Genomic DNA, 18,340 nt, shown 5'->3' on the forward strand with positions numbered 1-18,340 from the left:
TCCTCCTTTTCGGCAATCTCCTCCCCGCTTTTTACGTCTTTAGTCCTTTCTGCGCAAACTCAGTCTTGTTGCTAGGAGGTCGGTCCTCTTCTTCGGCTGGTCTCGGGATTAAGGCAGTAGGTCTTCCTTAAGCAGCTTTATCTCTTGCGCTTGTGTATTTTGTTCGTCTTGCATAATTCTATGCATTTCTTCCTTATCAGTACATTTCAAGGCTTACAGCTATCACAACAGGATATCGCTCAAGGTCTACAGCTAACATCGGTTTAGACATTTAGCAATATACATAAATCTTTGACTACAAGCTCTATTTGATCAGCAAATTATCTGTTCCTATCTTTCGTTAACTATTACAGTGAATGATTGCACAGACCACAATCTTGTGCTCGATCAGAATCATTTTATTGCTCAAGTGAATACCTTATATACTAATACGATAGTTACTAGAGCAAATCAGCTTTGGATTCGTGGCTTTGCGGACGCCAGTTCATGGTAGCTGTTTTCCAGGATCTTTTGCAGCTGGATGTGTGAAAACAGCTTATCTCCTGAGAACAGAGAAGGGAGGCACAGGATGCGCTGATTCTTCAGGGTCATGAGACAGTGCTGTTCTGTCTCAAGTTATACCGTTTCCCACACGCAGCTTCCCTACTTCAGCAGGACTTGGGTGGGCCACTGGCGTGCCCTGCGCTGTGGGCACTGGGAGAGGGCACATGCCAAGGGACAGGGCTGTGCCAGGTCTTTCCCTCCATGCCCAAGGAGGAGGGTTGGGACCATGCCGTGCCCTGGGGGACAGATGATGCAGCAGTGGGGATGCCCCCACCTACTGGAGCAGCGGTGACTTGCAGAAGGGCTGGAACGTGTCCCCACGCCTGCACTGTGTGCCCCCATGAGGCTCGGGGTGCCCAGGACATGGGGTTCCCCCTCCAAATGCCCAGTCTGAGGATGCCCTGGGGTGGTGGGGACACTGGGACCGCCTGTGCCCCCCTGCTTTTATTGCTTGTGTGGCCGGAACCGGCAGCTCTGGGGGACACAGGGCAGGAGCTGCTCCAGATACTCAGTGATGGCGGTGTCAAGGCCCATTTGGATCTCTCAGATTTACAGGACAATGTACTCTGTGATTTAAACTTTATTTAATGAGCACATTAAGAAATATAATAGGGTCTCAATCCCCTTTTGCCCGGACTAGCCTATCATGTGAATTCACTTATTCACCATTCAGGTCATAAGGTTTCATAATTTATAACCCATAACTCTTAATGTTGTGCATCTAAGAACAAAAACAAAAGAATTATTTACCTAGTCAGCGGTGAGAGTGCTCATCCTTCCTCCTCTGTCACCATGTGGGCATTCCGTGTCACACCAGGAAGCATGAAAACCTCAGCAGTCCAGCTGCCGTTGGATCTGCTTCAATAGCGTTTTGGATAAGATGATATTTTATACCCTCCAGCTTGGAGGTTTGGTCTATCTATTTCCATAAGTTAGTGGATTCTGAGGAAACTGCCAGACAAAAGATGATGGCTGCAGGAGACAGTAATTTGCAGGTGATCATGGCTGCATAAGGGCCCTTTAGCTCTTTCTGGACACCTGTCCTGCCTATCTGGTGCTCCTGCTGCTCTCAGCATACACCAGGCCTTAGCATGAGCTGGGTTAGCCAAAATCTGAGCAGGAGTTGAGTGGAAGGGTTAGGCACTGTCAGCCCTGCAGCCCAGCTCCCTTGCTGCCTTTTTGGGGGGCACGCAGCTCTAGAGGGGGGGCTTAGCCTCACCTTGCTCCTGCAGCAGGGCCCTGTGCAGCAGGCATCCTTTGCGGTGGTGCTGTCGTTGGGCCAGGAGAGGAGCTGGCGGGCCAGCAGTCTGTGGCAGCTCTGCCAGTAGGTATTGTCCCAAAAACCTGGGTTTGTTTACCCTATATACAATACGCCAATATACACAGAGCAGAGGTATTTCATTGCATATTTGTGTAGATATGGGTGTCTATCCCAAGACAGCACACCAAGATTCCAAATCAACAGTTATTTATACACAAAGCATTAACATCAAGTTCCTAATACGTATGCATTGTTATTCTGTTAAATGATTGGTTAAAGTCTCTTTGCCCAGCATGTGAATTACTAGGCATGCTCAGTATCTTCATCTTTTGAGTTTGGGGTATAATTGGGATAGGTGGTCTGTGAGTCGCTGGTCATGATCTCCCCATGCCGGAATTACCTTTCCCCTAGTTTTACCTGTTTCTTTTGGCAAGTCTAAGCATTTCTTCATGGTTTGCTACCTAGGCTAGTAATGCATCAGTTAAACTTCTGCTCTCAACAGCCACCTGCTGGCACCCAGCCCTCCCCCATACATGCACCCAGGACCAAGCCCCTCGTCCAGGGCAGTAGCTGGAAATGGAGTTTAACAGGAAGACAAGGCAGACTGAGGTGCAGATATGCAGGATGAGGCCAGGTGAGTGTGCTGACCTGCCTGCACACAGCCTTCAACCCAATCCCTGGCCGTGGAACATCCTGCTGCTCTGCACCGGGGATGCTGCCTGGGGCCACCCACCATGGGGCCACCCACCACGGGGCCCCTGCAGGTGCCCCAAACGGGTGCATGGGCAAGAAGGCACCCAACAAAGGCCCGAAGATGCTGCTGGAAAGCAGGATTATCCAGCTGCTGTCCTCCCCTTGTCCCCCAGCCCCGTCACTCCCAGACCCCTAAAACACGGCCCTGCCTTCCACCAGCCACCACCTGCCCAGCGCTGGACATGAGGTGCCCAGGGACACACCTCTCCCCATCAATCAACCCGAGTGATCCCCCCACTGTTTCAGCCTGGCCCTTGGGCACGCCCATCTGCCCCAGGGACCCATGGTTGGCCCAGGGTGATGTGGCAGGATGGGTCTGGTGCCTGGCTGGGAAGAGCCAGTCCCCCACAGGCATGTGCTGGGGTGCTGGCAGGAGGGTGGCCCTGCTCACCTGTGGTGTGGAGCAGCTCCCCTTGTCGGCCCCTGGCCTCCATCCTCATGGAGGCTGGGCAGAAGGGCCCTTTGATAGCACCCAGTGGGCTCTGGCCACGAGGGCTGTTATTCCAGCTGATACCTGTGAATGTAACAAATGTAACATGTAGTGGATGTAGATAAAAGTTATCACTTCAGGTCATCAGAATCATTGCACAGCCAAAGCAAGTCTTGGTTCTTTGTGAATAATTGGGATCCCTTTAGGTGGCTCAGCCTTGGGAGAACAGGTATGCAAACTACAGAGATAAGGAGGGCCCCAACCATCGAAGGATATCAACATATACTAATGAGTTCTCAGAAAAAAACATTACTATGATAAGCATTTCTTGGAAATGTAGTGAATATGTATGTTAGCATAAATACCTAGTAATTGTGTCTTTTTGGTGCACATGTTTGGAGGAGAGATCCCCCATGTGCCCGGCACCGTAATAAAGAATACCTACTTAATAGCCTTCCAACTACTGAGCCTTCAACTCGGGCTTTTCACGGCATCACAGTGCTCTAGGGTGTGTGCTGCTGAGGCCACTGCAGGCCTGTTTTTCCCGGCCAGGGCTGTGCCTGGCCTCTCTGCCCTCAGACGCCAGGGCCCCCAGCAGGGACTGCTCCTCCCTCTGGGTGCTTGGCCCTGTGCCAAGCAGGGGCTCCTCTGAGCCCATCTGCCGTGCAGCTGTGGGGAGGAGGGAGAAACATGTCCCAGAGCTCAGGCTCAGCAAAGGGCTCCCCCATGCCAGGGTTGCACCAGCCCTGCTGCCACCAGAGGTGGGTGCCTGGGTGCCCTGAGGGCTGGGTGCTCGCTGCAAGGGTGCTGGTGTTGTCACCGGGGTGCATGCTGCCGGCCGTGATCCCATGCTTAGCCCCAGACCCAAGGCTGGCATTGGAGGCGCATCCATGCCCCATGCACAGCCTATGCTGGAGGGGGTGGGGTAGCAGCCAGGATGACGACTGGATTCTGCCAGCCCCACGCTGCTCCCAGGGAGCCTCCACCACCAGCACCACTGAGCTGGAGACCGAACAGAGCTGCCATTCACCCTGTCACTGAAAATCCGGGAATAAAACCTCGTAACACCAATGTAGTGTTAAAAGACAGGCATTCTTTATTGCAGCGCTGGATGCATGGGGGATAATTCCACCAAACGTGCATACCTCATACCTTTTCCATGTAGTTTATATAGATCAAAAATATACATATTTATTTTATTCATGCATATTCAGTATTATTCTCTTTGGCGATTGGTGTAAACTTTTCTCGCTTCTTACGTAGATTGTTGCGCGGACTCAGTCACCCTCTTCCATCGTTCCTTTTTGAGTAGGTGGTATTGTCACCGAAAATCCGGGAATAAAATCTCGTAACACCAATGTAGTGTTAAAAGGCAGGCATTCTTTATTGCAGCGCTGGATGCACGGGGGATAATTCCACCGAACGTGCATACCCCATACCCTTTCCGTGCAGTTTATATAGATTAAAATATACATATTCATCTGATTACATAAGCCCTTTCTTTCATAGTCAAATCAGTCCATTTTCATACACTCCTCCCACCCGCACTTGCGCAGTGCCTCCTAGTGGTGGTCGTCGGGGGTCCTAAGATGAAGGCTCATCCTCTTCATCACAGTGTCCGCTGGTTGACCCCAGCTTCTGCACATGCGCAGTCCTTTTCTGGCTCTTGTCCCGTAGCTAGGTCGCTGTAACTATGTCGCTGTAGCTAGGTCGCCTTGACTGGCTCTAGGCGACCGCTAACATTTCAGGTGGGAAACTTTTGTTTCAGTTAATTTAGACAATAGATAAAAACCACAAACACACCTGCAACCATAGTAATGCTATTCCTATTAAAAATTTCCTTCACTACTATTGTTTAACATTGATAATTACCTGGAAACCAAACTCTCTGTTGCTGAACCTAACGTCCAGATGGGCAGGGGCTATACAAGGGACATAACTAGCAACATGGTTTATGTTTATGGTTAACAGATTTCATCCCCTTGGTTACATTTCCCCACTTTGGAAGTTTTGAAATAATTATCTTTCCAATACTTCCATTCTATTCTATATCAAACTTTATTTCAATCACAATGGTTAGATAGTTATTGATTGTTATATTCGTTTTATAATTCATTTATTTCGCTACAGGGTGGTGGAGGCGTAGCAACCGATTCACCAGGGTTTTGTCTTCTAGTAACAGTTTGAATAATTTTCCGATTAAAAGCAGTTCTGTTGGTGAGTTCTCTTTTTAGGCAATAGTATATGAGTATTACTACTACAATTACTACCAATAAAAGTAGTCCGGTACCGATTAAAGATTTGACCCAAGAGCTAATATTTCACCTTAATCCGTTAAAAATTTTATCAAGCCAATTTTCTTGCATGTCCTGTTGAATTTTCTGAGTGTCTTTTTCTATTTGTTTTAGTAAGTTTAAGTCATGTTCAACATCCTGAGTGACGTTGGGGATATGTAGACAGCAATGATCTATTCTATCTCTTAGGTACTCACATACTCCATGTTCTTTTAACAGAAGCATGTCTAAGGCCATTCTATTTTGGAGAGTCATTCTTGAGGTTGCTTGTAACTGTAGGTTTAACTGTCTGAATTCTTTTTTTTGTTACATTTGTTAATTTTTCTACTTGACCAGTTAGTTTATATAACCAGGCCTTATTCCTATAAGTCGATAAGGGAGTCAATAAAGATTCTAAGGCCCATCCAATTTTTACTCCTGTTGAAGGCTCATTCCAGTTTTCATCTTTTTCAACTTTTGATCTTTTTATTCGTATTAATTTTAAATTTTCGGAGTTCCCCTTAAAGGGAGTCTTTTTCCAAATGGGACATAATGTTGGCATTCCCAAAGTAATTTGTTTTACCTTACCGTCAACCGGTAGGTGAGTGGACCAGGTTCCATCACTCATTGCCCAAACTAAGTGTCTTGGACTTTGAATTGTTGATTTTCTACAACTAAAGAATGTTCCTCTTTTGGGCTTATAGGTATTAGTCAACTGTAAATCATTTTTAAGTCCCCTACACTGGCATCCATATTTCAAGGCAGCTGCCAAAGGTGGAACACTTTGGATTGCTTTATTAACTGTACTGCAATTATATATTTTTGTACAATTCCACCAGGGTACTACAATTTCCTTTTCTCGGGAAGTACTTTCTTTGTCATCGACCGATGGGAAAGCTGCAAAAATCATTCCATCTTAGGTGAAACACCAGGGAGCACTGGCCATATACTGGAACTGAGATGTGATGGCCATTGATCATACTGAATCCCACAAAGTTATCTCTTGTTTAGTTTTGTTGGACTTTTTGCATTCCCATTTCATGATTGTTCGAGTAACATTTTTCTTAACGGGTTCATCATAAGCACACCAACCTATATTGGGAAAAACTATTTGGACAAAAACATAATTTAGTAACTTTTTACAATTTGTTCTACTTCCAGGGGTTTTCCATTGTTTTCTAACATAATCTATTCGTTCTTGCCACTTAACAACGGGAAGTTGCTCACAATGAGTACCGTCATTTTTGGGTTCTTTGTTACTTAGATTTGTTGTTAAGATTCCCCACGGACCTGATTCTCTTACAGCCCTTGGGATTGGAAGACATACAGTTATTTGGGTCACGTTTTGTATATTTGCAAATTCTTTTATAAGCCCGATCATCAAATTTTCTTCTGGAGTCCTCCTTGGGAGGTATATTAATTGTTCTGCTTTTATTGGCAGTGAATTGACGTTTTCTGTTCTTACTTCTAATATACTGAACAGTGCTCCTATTATCATCAGTTCCCAGATCGAGATACAGTTTTCTCGCATTTTACAGCAATAGCTACTCTTTTAGATATATTTTAAAGTCAGTTTTGCAGTTTTTGGATCTCTATTGATGACTTTCCACGAAGGGGCCCTCTTCACTCGAGTGTAGTGTATCCATGGTTCTACCCCTTCTACTTTGATCGCAGTGTAAGTTGTTAACAGTACCTGGAAAGGTCCTTGCTACTTCTCCTGCAGTGGTTCAGAGTTCCAAGTCTTTATGTACACGAAATCACCTGGTTGATACTGATGCACAGGTGTATCCAAAGCAAGTGATTTGGTCAGCACAACGTATTTTCGGAGTGCTTCAAGTGTTCTTCCTAAAGAAATCAAATACATTTTTAAATCTGTTTCCCCTGTTATTTTCATATCCCCTGGGATCAAAGGAGTCTGATAAGGTTTGCCATACAGAATTTCGTATGGACTTACACCATCTTTAGATCTTGGTTGAACTCTGATTCTCAGAAGTGCTAATGGTAAAGCTTGTGGCCACTTCAAAGACACCTCTTGACAAATTTTACTTATTTGTCGCTTTAATGTCTGATTCATTTTTTTCAATTTTTCCACTTGATTGTGGCCTCCAGGGGGTATGTAAATCTCAATTTATTTTTAAAATTTTACTTACTTGCTGAACTATTTCTGCTACAAAATGTGGTCCCCTATCAGAAGACATGCCTATTGGTACCTTAAACCTTGGTATTATTTCCTTTAACAATATTTTAACTATTTCTCTCGCTTTGTTGGTGCGACAAGGAAAGGCTTCCGGCCATCCAGAAAAAGTATTAATTAATACTAATAGATACCTGAATCCATTCTGCCTGGGGAGTTCAGAAAAATTAACTTGCCAGTAATCTCCTGGAATGTTACCCTGTTTTGTTACCCCTAGGGGTGCCCTTTTCCGATTTAAAGGATTATTTTTGAGACAAATTGGACACTTAGCTATTATGGATTTAACTACTCTTGTCATTCCTACACACACCACAGATGATTTTAGGCTTGAGACCATAGCATCTACGCCTCAATGTGTCTGTGTATGTTTTTCTTTTGCAAGTTCTAACATAACTTGCGGGGTTACAATTACCTGTTTTTCTGGCGTTATCCACCACCCTTCTGTATTTTGTGATGTTTTCAATTGTTCTGCTAATTGTTCATCCAATTTACTGTATTTTGGCTTTAGATTTGGGATTTTTATTTGTTTTACTGGTACTAGTGCAAAGATACCTTGTTCAGCAGCCTCCTTTGTTGTTTTGTCTGCCAATCGATTACCTATGTTTACAGCTGTCCGACCAAATTGATGAGCCTTGCAGTGCATCACTGCCACTTCCTTTGGTTTCTGCGCTTCTTCGAGGAGCTGAAGGATTTTTTCTTTATGTTTTATCGATGAACCTTGGGCTGAGAGCAGTCCTCTTTTTTTCCAGATGGCTCTATGAGCATGAATTGCACTAAATGCACATTTAGAATCAGTCCATATATTTACCCTTTTTCCTTCTGCCATTCGCAAGGCTTGCCTCAATGCCACCAGTTCTGCTTTCTGTGCCGAGGTATTTGCAGGTAGCGTTCCTGACTCCAATACCTCGGTCGTGGTGACAACAGCATATCCGGCCATTCGTCTTCCTTCTTTCACAAGGCTGCTTCCATTCGTGAACAACTCCAGATCAGGGTTCTCTAGAGGCTCATCCCTCAGGTCCGGTCTGCTAGAATAGACTTGTTCAACAGTTAGCAGGCAGTCATGTTCTAGATTTTTTTGTCGGATTCTCCGTTGATAGAAACATTGCTGGATTTACAATGGTTGTGGTTTTTCATTCCACATCATCTTGCTCCAGCAAGACAACTTGATATTTTAGCATTCTGCTGGGGGACAGCCAATGACCCCCCTTTTGTTCTAGAACAGTTACCACCATGTGTGGTACATACACCACCATCTTTTGGCCCATAGTCAATTTTCGAGCTTCTTGAATCAGCAATACTGTCGCTGCCACAGCGCGCAAACATCCCGGCCATCCTTTACTCACGTTGTCAAGTTGTTTAGAGAAGTATCCTACTGGTCGCTTCCAGGATTCCAGATGTTGTGCCAGCACTCCAAGGGCCAGATGCTGCCTCTCATGGACAAACAGTTCAAAAGGTTTGGTTAAATTAGGTAAACCCAAAGCAGGGGCCATCATCAATGCTTTTTTAAGTTCTTTAAATGATTTTTGGCATTCAGGTGTCCATGTCAGATACAAGTCTTTGGATTCTCTTAAAGCGTTGTAAAGTGGCTTCACATATAGTCCATAGTTTGGAATCCAAAGCCGACACCATCCAATCATTCCCAAAAAGGTTCTCAGCTCCTTTGGACTGTTAGGTTCTGGGATTTGGCAAATGACTTCCTTTCTTTCGTTGCTTAATTGCCTTTGCCCTTGAGATATTTCAAATCCCAGATAAATCACTGCTTCTCTTCCTATCTGGGCCTTATTTCTGGAGACTCTATATCCTCCTTGGCTCAGGAAATTCAACAAACTGATAGTAATTTCAAAACATTCTTCTTTGCTTTTTGCTGCTATTAGAATATCATCCACATATTGTAACAATGTCCCCTTTTCCTGGTTTTGTCTCTTCCATATTTTTAATTCCTTTGCCAACTGGTTTCCAAATATTGTGGGGCTATTTTTAAATCCTTGTGGAAGTACAGTCCATGTCAGTTGCATCTTTCGTCCTGTTGCAGGGCTCTCCCATTCAAAAGCAAATATGCTTTGACTTTGTGCATCCAGAGGTATGCAAAAGAAGGCATCCTTTAAATCTAGTACAGTAAACCATTTATGCTCCTCTTTCAGGGATGTTAATAAAGTATAGGGATTGGCCACTACTGAGTGTACATCTTGAACTATTTGATTTATAGCTCTTAGATCCTGGACTAGTCGATACTCCCGTCCCCCAGGTTTCTTTACCGGTAATATAGGTGTGTTATATTCTGACTCGCATTCTACCAAAAGTCCACATTCCAAAAATTTCATGATTAACCCGTCCAATTCTTTTTATGCCTCCCACTTAATAGGATATTATTTTTGTCTTACCGGTTTGGATCCAGGTTTTAAGGTCACTTTTACCGGTTCTGCCAATTTGGACCGTCCCGGAACTTCATTTGCCTAAACCAAGGGGGTTACAGCATTTTCCACCTCTTCTGGAATTCGTTCTTCTTTAAAAGAATCCTGTAACATAAATACTTTTGCCTCTATGGCTTTTGATTCAGGTATCAATAATTCAATTTCCCCATTTTTAAAAGTTATTTGTGCCTCTAATTTACTTAACAAATCTCGCCCTAACAAAGGCAAAGGGCATTCAGGCATATATAGAAACTGGTGAGTTACCCACTGTTTTCTTAATCTAAATTTCAACAGCTCTAAGAAAGGTTAATTTTCTTTTTACCCTGTCGCACCAACAACATCTACAGATTTATGACTACATTTCCCTTTACATGTGTTTAATACCAAATAAGTGGTCCTTGTATTTATTAAAAATTCCTTCCCGAAACCAGGCTAAATCTTTTCGCACCCTCCCCCAGAGGGGAGGTGGAAGGGTTACTGATCTCGGATCCCTCTTCATAATTATCCCCCCCATTTCCGACGCGGTGCCACCATTAGCTCGACATCATCTTCCTCAGACTCAAACTTCAAACATTTTTTTTTCGACACCACAAGCGACGCAGCATTTCTTTGAACCTTTCTTACATTTTCTCTTTCCCAAAGCCATTACTATAGAACTATGCGAATGTATCCCACACTGCCTTTGCCATTCCGAATGATTTCTCAACGAGAAGAACAAATTTACATATGTCATTTCTTCCTATTTACCTTCCTTTTTACAAAACAACATTAATTGCAAAATGGTATTATAACGCAGTGTCCCGTCCTCCGGCCACTTCTCCCCGTCATCCAGAGTATATAACGGCTACCGATGATTACAATACTCAATTAACTGTTTCCGAGTTAAAGGGTCCCCCCCAGCTCTTTTTAGTGTTTTAAAATACATCCCAAAGGCATGCCCCTTGGGATGGGTCTTTTACTCGGAAAGGTGCCCATCCTTCAAATGACCAGTGGTAGTGATTGTGCACTATATCACAAACACTAATCAGAGGGACCCCAACCCTTGTTGGAGCTCCCTTTTGGGATCCCAGCCCCCTGCTGAGATCCTGGAGACTTCAACCCGCTGTTGAAGACCTCCCCCTTGGGCCCCGCTCCACCGGCTTTCACCGAGCAGAGACTTTTCACAAAGGTACCTTTTAGCCCAACTCTACGAGGTTTTCACCACGATTTATGAGCAGGCATATATTATACCTAAAGAATGCCTTAATTAAATTCCAGGGGACTTACTTGGAATCCTTCGGTCCGGGGATCAGAGGTTCTCCTCGAGAATCCCTCGATGCCGGCTGGAGGTCCCGTGATCCCACGGATCCGTCGGTATTCACAAGCGGGGTCCCATCTGGGTCGCCAGAAACTGTCACCGAAAATCCGGGAATAAAACCTCGTAACACCAATGTAGTGTTAAAAGGCAGGCATTCTTTATTGCAGCGCTGGATGCAAGGGGGATAATTCCACCGAACGTGCATACCCCATACCCTTTCCGTGCAGTTTATATAGATTAAAATATACATATTCATCTGATTACATAAGCCCTTTCTTTCATAGTCAAATCAGTCCATTTTCATACACTCCTCCCACCCGCACTTGCGCAGTGCCTCCTAGTGGTGGTCGTCGGGGGTCCTAAGATGAAGGCTCATCCTCTTCATCACAGTGTCCGCTGGTTGACCCCAGCTTCTGCACATGCGCAGTCCTTTTCTGGCTCTTGTCCCGTAGCTAGGTCGCTGTAACTATGTCGCTGTAGCTAGGTCGCCTTGACTGGCTCTAGGCGACCGCTAACATTTCAGGTGGGAAACTTTTGTTTCAGTTAATTTAGACAATAGATAAAAACCACAAACACACCTGCAACCATAGTAATGCTATTCCTATTAAAAATTTCCTTCACTACTATTGTTTAACATTGATAATTACCTGGAAACCAAACTCTCTGTTGCTGAACCTAACGTCCAGATGGGCAGGGGCTATACAAGGGACATAACTAGCAACATGGTTTATGTTTATGGTTAACAGATTTCATCCCCTTGGTTACAGTATTACTTGAGTAGGGGGTCTGTGAGTGGGTGGTCGTGATCTCCCCCTGCCGGAATTACCTTTTACCTACTCGGCTCGCAATCTTGGCAGTCCCGGTCAGTTTCTTCAGTCCGCTTCACAGAGCCACACTCCATCATTTCTCTTGACAGAAACACAATTACCCACTATGGTTAGCGTTAATGGTTACCTAGAGACTGGACCCTCTGTTCCCAGACCTAATGTCCAGGTGGGTCGGGCTGTACAAGGGACATAGCAGCACTGTTCTTGTTTATGGTTAAATGATTCTATCACCCTGGTTACAACCCCAGCAGGCTACAATCCCCTGTGTGGCTGGCGGGGGCCCAGACAGCCCCACCGGCAGTGCCAGGTGGGCCATGTGCCGTGCCAGGCCTGGCCCCCACTGCTAAATATAGCCACGGCACCTGGCTATAGCCAAGCATGCAGCAGGAGCAGGAGTCACAGGGCAGGGAGCAGGGAGCATGTGGGCACCTGCGCACTGGTGGCGAGCAGCCTGTTGTGGGCGGAGGGGCACACGGACCCTCACAGCCTGTGTCCCACGGGGACGGAGACCCCGTGGCTTGGGGTGGCAGGGGCACGCAGGGGGGACAGGCGGGGACACAGGTGACGGTGATAGAGGGGGAGTGCGTGTAGGGGTGATGTGGGGTGCAGTGGGGGTGATTTGCATGAGGGTGATTTGCATGGGGGTGATGCTTGGGGGCATCCAGGAGCAGGGTAGGGGGCATGCAGGGGTTCTGGGACTGGGTTGTGGCAGTGAGGCTGGGCAGGCAGCCCAGGGCATGGGGTGCTGCTGGCATTCCTGGGATGTGCCCCAGCTCAGGGACATGGCCTGTTTGTGGCACACACGGTGGCCTGGTGGCACCCAGCCTGCTCCCTCCCTGCCTGGCACCTGGCACCAGGATGGGCCTTTTGGCCTGTGGAACTTGGGCACCTCCCCAAAAATATCTTGCTCCAAGTGAGGAGGCTCCAAGGCATCTCCAGCATGGGTAGGTTGGGATGCAGGGACCCCAGACCCCCCCCCGAGAAAGGGGGCACCAATGTCCACACTCTTCTGGGGTGTCCCTGCTTCTGTGACACCTGTCCCAGGTGTGACACCACTGTCCCAGGCCGTTCACCCCTACCTCTGGGAGGCCCCCCCTGACACGGAGCCACCAAAGCCACCGCCAAGGAGAAGCTTTGTTGGGGGGCGGTGGGTAGGGGGGCTCAGCCAGGGGGCCAGCCCAGCTGCTGCCCTCCCAGCACGTGGAGGTTCAGGTGGTAGATGGACTGGGTGCCGTGCTTCCCATCGTTGATCACTGCTGGGACTGAGGTCAGGCCAGCCTCACGGCAGCCCATTCCCCATGGCCCTGCTTCCCCGGGACCACTGGCGAGGGTCCTGCCCCATAGCACAGCAGGGTGGTGGAGGGGACATCAACTCACCCAGAAGGTAGCTGTCAGCCAGCCCCTCCACCTGCTCCGTGCGCGCTGCCACCAACCAGCAAGTGCCCAAGGAGCTGGGGGGAGGGAGCAGGAGGGTCAGCACCATGCATGTACCCTCCTCCACATCCCAGGGATCCCCCTGGACTCACCTCGGTGTCTTGGAGACCCACGTGGCTGATCCAGGGGATGGGGCGCTTGGGGTTCACCAGGAAGTGGACGAGGAAGACCAGGCACTGCCGGGGGGAACAGGGTGAGCCCCGCACCCGTGGGTGTTGCCCCCCCCCGGTGGGGGACATGAACCCTGCTGTCCCCGCTACTTTGTCGTGTTCATAGAGGATGGCAGCAGGCACACTTCGGTCGATGATCTTGCTGAAGATGGTGGGTTGCCCGCCCGCCTCCTCGCCGGCTGCCACTGCCTGCCACGCCTTGCCCACCTCCCCACCCTGCCCGTCGGGCGCCGCCAAGCACCGCTGGGGCGGAGGGGCACACGGACCCTCACAGCCTGTGCCCCACAGGGATGGGGACCCCGTGGCTTGGGGTGGCAGGGGCATGCAGGGGGGGACAGGCGGGGACACAGGTGAGGGTGATAGGGGGGGAGTGCGTGTAGGGGTGATGTGGGGTGCAGTGGGGGTGATTTGCATGAGGGTGATTTGCATGGGGGTGATGGGGGGTGCACACGGGGGTGAGGGTGGATGCACATGGGTGCTTGGAGGCCCCGTGCAGTGCCGTGCCATGAGGGTGCGCAAGGTGGGGTTCATGCCTACCACGGACTTTGCCCCGAAGTGGGAACAGTGGTGAGCGGAGCGCAAGACGAAGGCATGACCAACCTCCCCGCCTACCCCACCTCGCGCGCAGTGTCCCTCGCATTGCCCAGCCACGAGCCGGCCCACCCCGGCCGCGGGGTACTATGCAGGCACTACCCACGCACCGGCCCGCCAACACCCGCCGGAGAGGAGTGCGCCAACCTCCCATCCCATCCAGGACTGTGTGAGGGATCGCTTAAGCGATCTGGACGTCCACAAATCCATGGGCCCCGATGGAATGCACCCACGAGTGCTGAGGGAGCTGGCGGATGTCATTGCTGAGCCACTCTCCATCATCTTTGAGAGGTCCTGGAGGACAGGAGAGGTGCCCGAGGACTGGAGAAAGGCCAATGTCACTCCAATCTTCAAAAAGGGCAAGAAGGAGGACCCAGGGAACTACAGGCCGGTCAGCCTCACCTCCATCCCGGGAAAGGTGATGGAGCAGCTTATCCTGGAGGCCATCATGAAGCAAGTGGAAGAAAAGAAGGTTATCAGGAGTAGTCAGCATGGATTCACCAAGGGGAAATCATGCCTGACCAATCTGATAGCTTTCTACGATGACATGACTGGCTGGGTAGATGAGGGGAGAGCCGTGGATGTTATCTACCTTGACTTCAGCAAGGCTTTCGACACAGTCTCCCATGATATCCTCCTGGGGAAGCTGAGGAAGTGTGGGCTGGATGAGTGGTCGGTGAAGTGGATAGAGAACTGGCTGAATGGCAGAACTCAGAGGGTTGTCATCAGCAGCGCTGAGTCTAGTTGGAGGCTGGTGACAAGTGGTGTCCCCCAGGGGTCAGTACTGGGCCCAGTCTTGTTTAACTTCTTCATCAACGACCTGGATGAAGAGTTAGAATGTACCCTCAGCAAGTTTGCTGATGACACCAAGCTGGGAGGTGTGGTAGATACACCAGAAGGCTGTGCTGCCATTCAGCGTGACCTGGATAGGCTGGAAAGCTGGGCAGAGAGGAACCTGATGAGGTTCAACAAGGGCAAGTGCAGGGTCCTGCACCTGGGGAGGAACAACCTCATGCACCAGTACAGGCTTGGGGTGGACCTGCTGGAGAGCAGCTCTGCAGAGAGGGACCTGGGTGTCCTGGTGGACGACAGGTTAACCATGAGCCAGCAGTGTGCCCTGGCTGCCAAGAAAGCCAATGGGATCCTGGGGTGCATCAAGAAGAGTGTGGCCAGCAGGACGAGGGAGGTTCTCCTTCCCCTCTACACTGCCCTGGTGAGGCCTCATCTGGAGTACTGTGTCCAGTTCTGGGCTCCCCAGTTCAAGAAGGATGAAGAGCTACTGGAGAGAGTCCAGCGGAGGGCTACAAGGATGGTGAGGGGACTGGAGCATCTCCCCTACGAGGAGAGGTTGAGGGAACTGGGCTTGTTCAGCCTGAAGAAGAGAAGGCTGCGAGGGGACCTTATAAATGCCTACAAATATCTGAAGGGTGAGTGTCAGGAGGATGGGGCCAAGCTCTTTTCAGTGGTGCCCAGTGACAGGACAAGGGGCAATGGGCACAAACTGAGGCACAGGAAGTTCCGTCTGAACATGAGGAGGAACTTCTTCCCTCTGAGGGTGACAGAGCACTGGAACAGGCTGCCCAGGGAGGTTGTGGAGTCTCCTTCTCTGGAGATATTCAAGACCCGCCTGGACAAGATCCTGTGCAGCCTACTGTAGGTGACCCTGCTTCGGCAGGGGGGTTGGACTAGATGACCCACAGAGGTCCCTTCCAACCCCTACTATTCTGTGATTCTGTGATTCTGTGATCCGATCCTCCCTGCCGCCAGTGCCTTCCTCCCCCCAGGACTCCGTGGTGGAGGCTAGTCCAGATGGGGTTTTTTGGGTGCTCAGAAGCCCACGCAGGGGAGCTTGCGGCAGAGGCTGGAAGGCGGAGGAGAGCTAGCTTTGGGAGGAGGGGATGCTGGCCAGGCTGCCGGGGGAGCTTTTGAGGGCCCTCGGCCCACACCGCCAGGTAATCTCGCAGCGCCTTCTGTCGCTTCTTGGGAATGTCGCGTCAGCGCAGGCTTTGGGAGGAGAGCAGGGCTTCATCAGATACCGGCGAAGCTGGGAGGCTGCCCCGCCCGGTGGGGAGCTTTCCCGGGCGAGCATGGGGGCCGGCCGGGGGAGAGCGACAGCGGCAGGGGGGCCGTGTCGCTCAGCTCCAACAGCTCGGACAGGTAGGTGAGGGAGGAGGTGAAGCTGAGCGAGAGACTGCACCGGCCCCAGGCTCGCTTCTGCCGCTGTGCCATGTTGAAATTCGTCCTCCCACCACTGCCTCCAGTCCCCGGACCAGGCTGCCATCAGAGGGACACTGAGGGGGTCCGGACCCCCCACCGGCTTCGGGGGCTGGGGGCAGAGCAGGGGTCTGGGGGCTCCCAGCGCTGAATATAGCCCCCTTCTGCATGGCCTGGTGCAGCCACCGGCATGCCTGCCTGTGCAGAGTGCTGGGGCCCACTGGCACCTCCAGCTCTTTCTGAGTGAAGAGGTACTTCTGGCTGAGGGTGGGGGGTCAGGTGTGCTGGGGAAAAGCACTGTCCTGGTTTTGTCTGGGATGGAGTTAATTTTCCTCCCAGTAGCTGCTGTGTTTTGGATTTAGTACAAGAAGAATGTTGACAGTACACTGATGGTTTCAGTTGCTGCTATGAAATCAAGGACTTATCTCCAGTTTCTCATATTCAGCTAATGAGCAGGTGTGCAGGAGCTGGGAGGGAGCACAGCCAGACAGATAGACAAGCTGGCCAATGGAAATATTCCATACCATAAACATCATGGTCAGTTTATGAATGGGGGTTGGCCAGGGGGCAGGAAGCTATCTGCTCTTCTCATTTTCTGTGAGTTCGAATCCTCTCTTCTCTGTGAATTTGAACTTTTTCCGGGAATTTCCTGAAATTTGTGATTTTTGGGGTTCTGTGATTGCTGCTCGGGGACTGACTGCAAATTGGTCATCGGATGGTGAGAAAAATTGTATTGTATAAAGTTTGTTTTGCATATTCATTTATATTATCATAAGTATTATCATTAGTATTTCCTTTGTTGCCTTATTAAACTGCCTTTATCTCAACCCATGAGTTTCCTCTTTCTTCCATTTCTCCTCCCCATCCCACTGGGGGGAAAGGGTGAGCAACTGTCTAGTGCTTAATTGCAGGCTGCCAGGTTAAACTATGACAAACACCTTCAGCCAGCGGCAGTACAGCAGGGCTGCAGTTGGGCTGGGCATAGCAAGGGAGGGCTGGGGGCTGGCACAGGGCTCCTGGGAGTGCTTGGCTTCCTACAGGGCCACTGGCATGCCCGTGTCCTCCTCTTCCTCCAGTCCTGGTTGATAATCGCCTCCAGAAGGAGGATCCCGGTGTCACCGAAAATCCGGGAATAAAACCTCATAACACCAATGTAGTGTTAAAAGGCAGGCATTATTTATTGCAGCGCTGGATGCAAGGGGGATAATTCCACTGAACGTGCATACCTCATACCTTTTCCGTGCAGTTTATATAGATCAAAAATATACATATTTATTAGGTTACATCACCTATTCCTTTCATAGTAAAATTTATTCCATTTCCATACGCTCCTCCCAGCCGCGCTTGCGCAGTGCCTCCTAGTGGTGGTCGTCGGGGGTCTCAAGATGAAGGCTCATCCTCTTCATCACGGTGTCCGCTGATTGACCCCTGTTTCTGCGCAAGCTCAGTCCTCTTCTGGCTCTTGTCCCTGCGGCAAGGTCATTTTGACCAGTTCTAGGCAACTCCTAGTTTTAATTAAAACTAACTTCTTTGGTGGGAGATGTAAGACTCTCTGCTTCAGTTAATTTACACAATAGATAGGTACCACAAATACACCTGCAACTATTAGGTGATGCTATTTCTATTAAAAATCCCCTTCACTACTATTGTTTAACATTAATGATTACCTAGGGACTAGACCCTCTGTTCCCAGACCTAATGTCCAGGTGGGTAGGGCTGTACAAGGGACATAGCAGCATTGTTCATGTTTATGGTCAACTGATTTCATCACCTTGGTTACATTTCCCCTCTTTGGAAGTTTTGAAATAATTATCTTTTCAATACTTCCATCTTAAATTAAATTATATTTTAGTTATACACTAATTCAATACTCTACTGTCAATAAGGATTTTATAACAATTCAATTATCCACTATCCACTATATGATGACGGGAGCGTCGTG

General features: G+C 48.9%; 1 protein-coding gene across 1 annotated transcript; it reads right to left on the minus strand.

Annotated features, from left to right (window-relative positions):
* Positions 1–13,150: 13,150 nt before the first annotated feature.
* On the minus strand, positions 13,151–14,124 carry LOC142365514 (adenosine 5'-monophosphoramidase HINT2-like). The gene is given in 5 exon segments (XM_075446331.1): positions 13,151–13,242; positions 13,367–13,418; positions 13,420–13,440; positions 13,516–13,599; positions 13,684–14,124. Coding segments are annotated over 5 exon segments (690 nt in total).
* Positions 14,125–18,340: the final 4,216 nt, after the last annotated feature.

This window comes from Opisthocomus hoazin, chromosome W, assembly GCF_030867145.1.
Source record: "Opisthocomus hoazin isolate bOpiHoa1 chromosome W, bOpiHoa1.hap1, whole genome shotgun sequence".
Lineage (NCBI taxonomy): Eukaryota > Metazoa > Chordata > Aves > Opisthocomiformes > Opisthocomidae > Opisthocomus > Opisthocomus hoazin.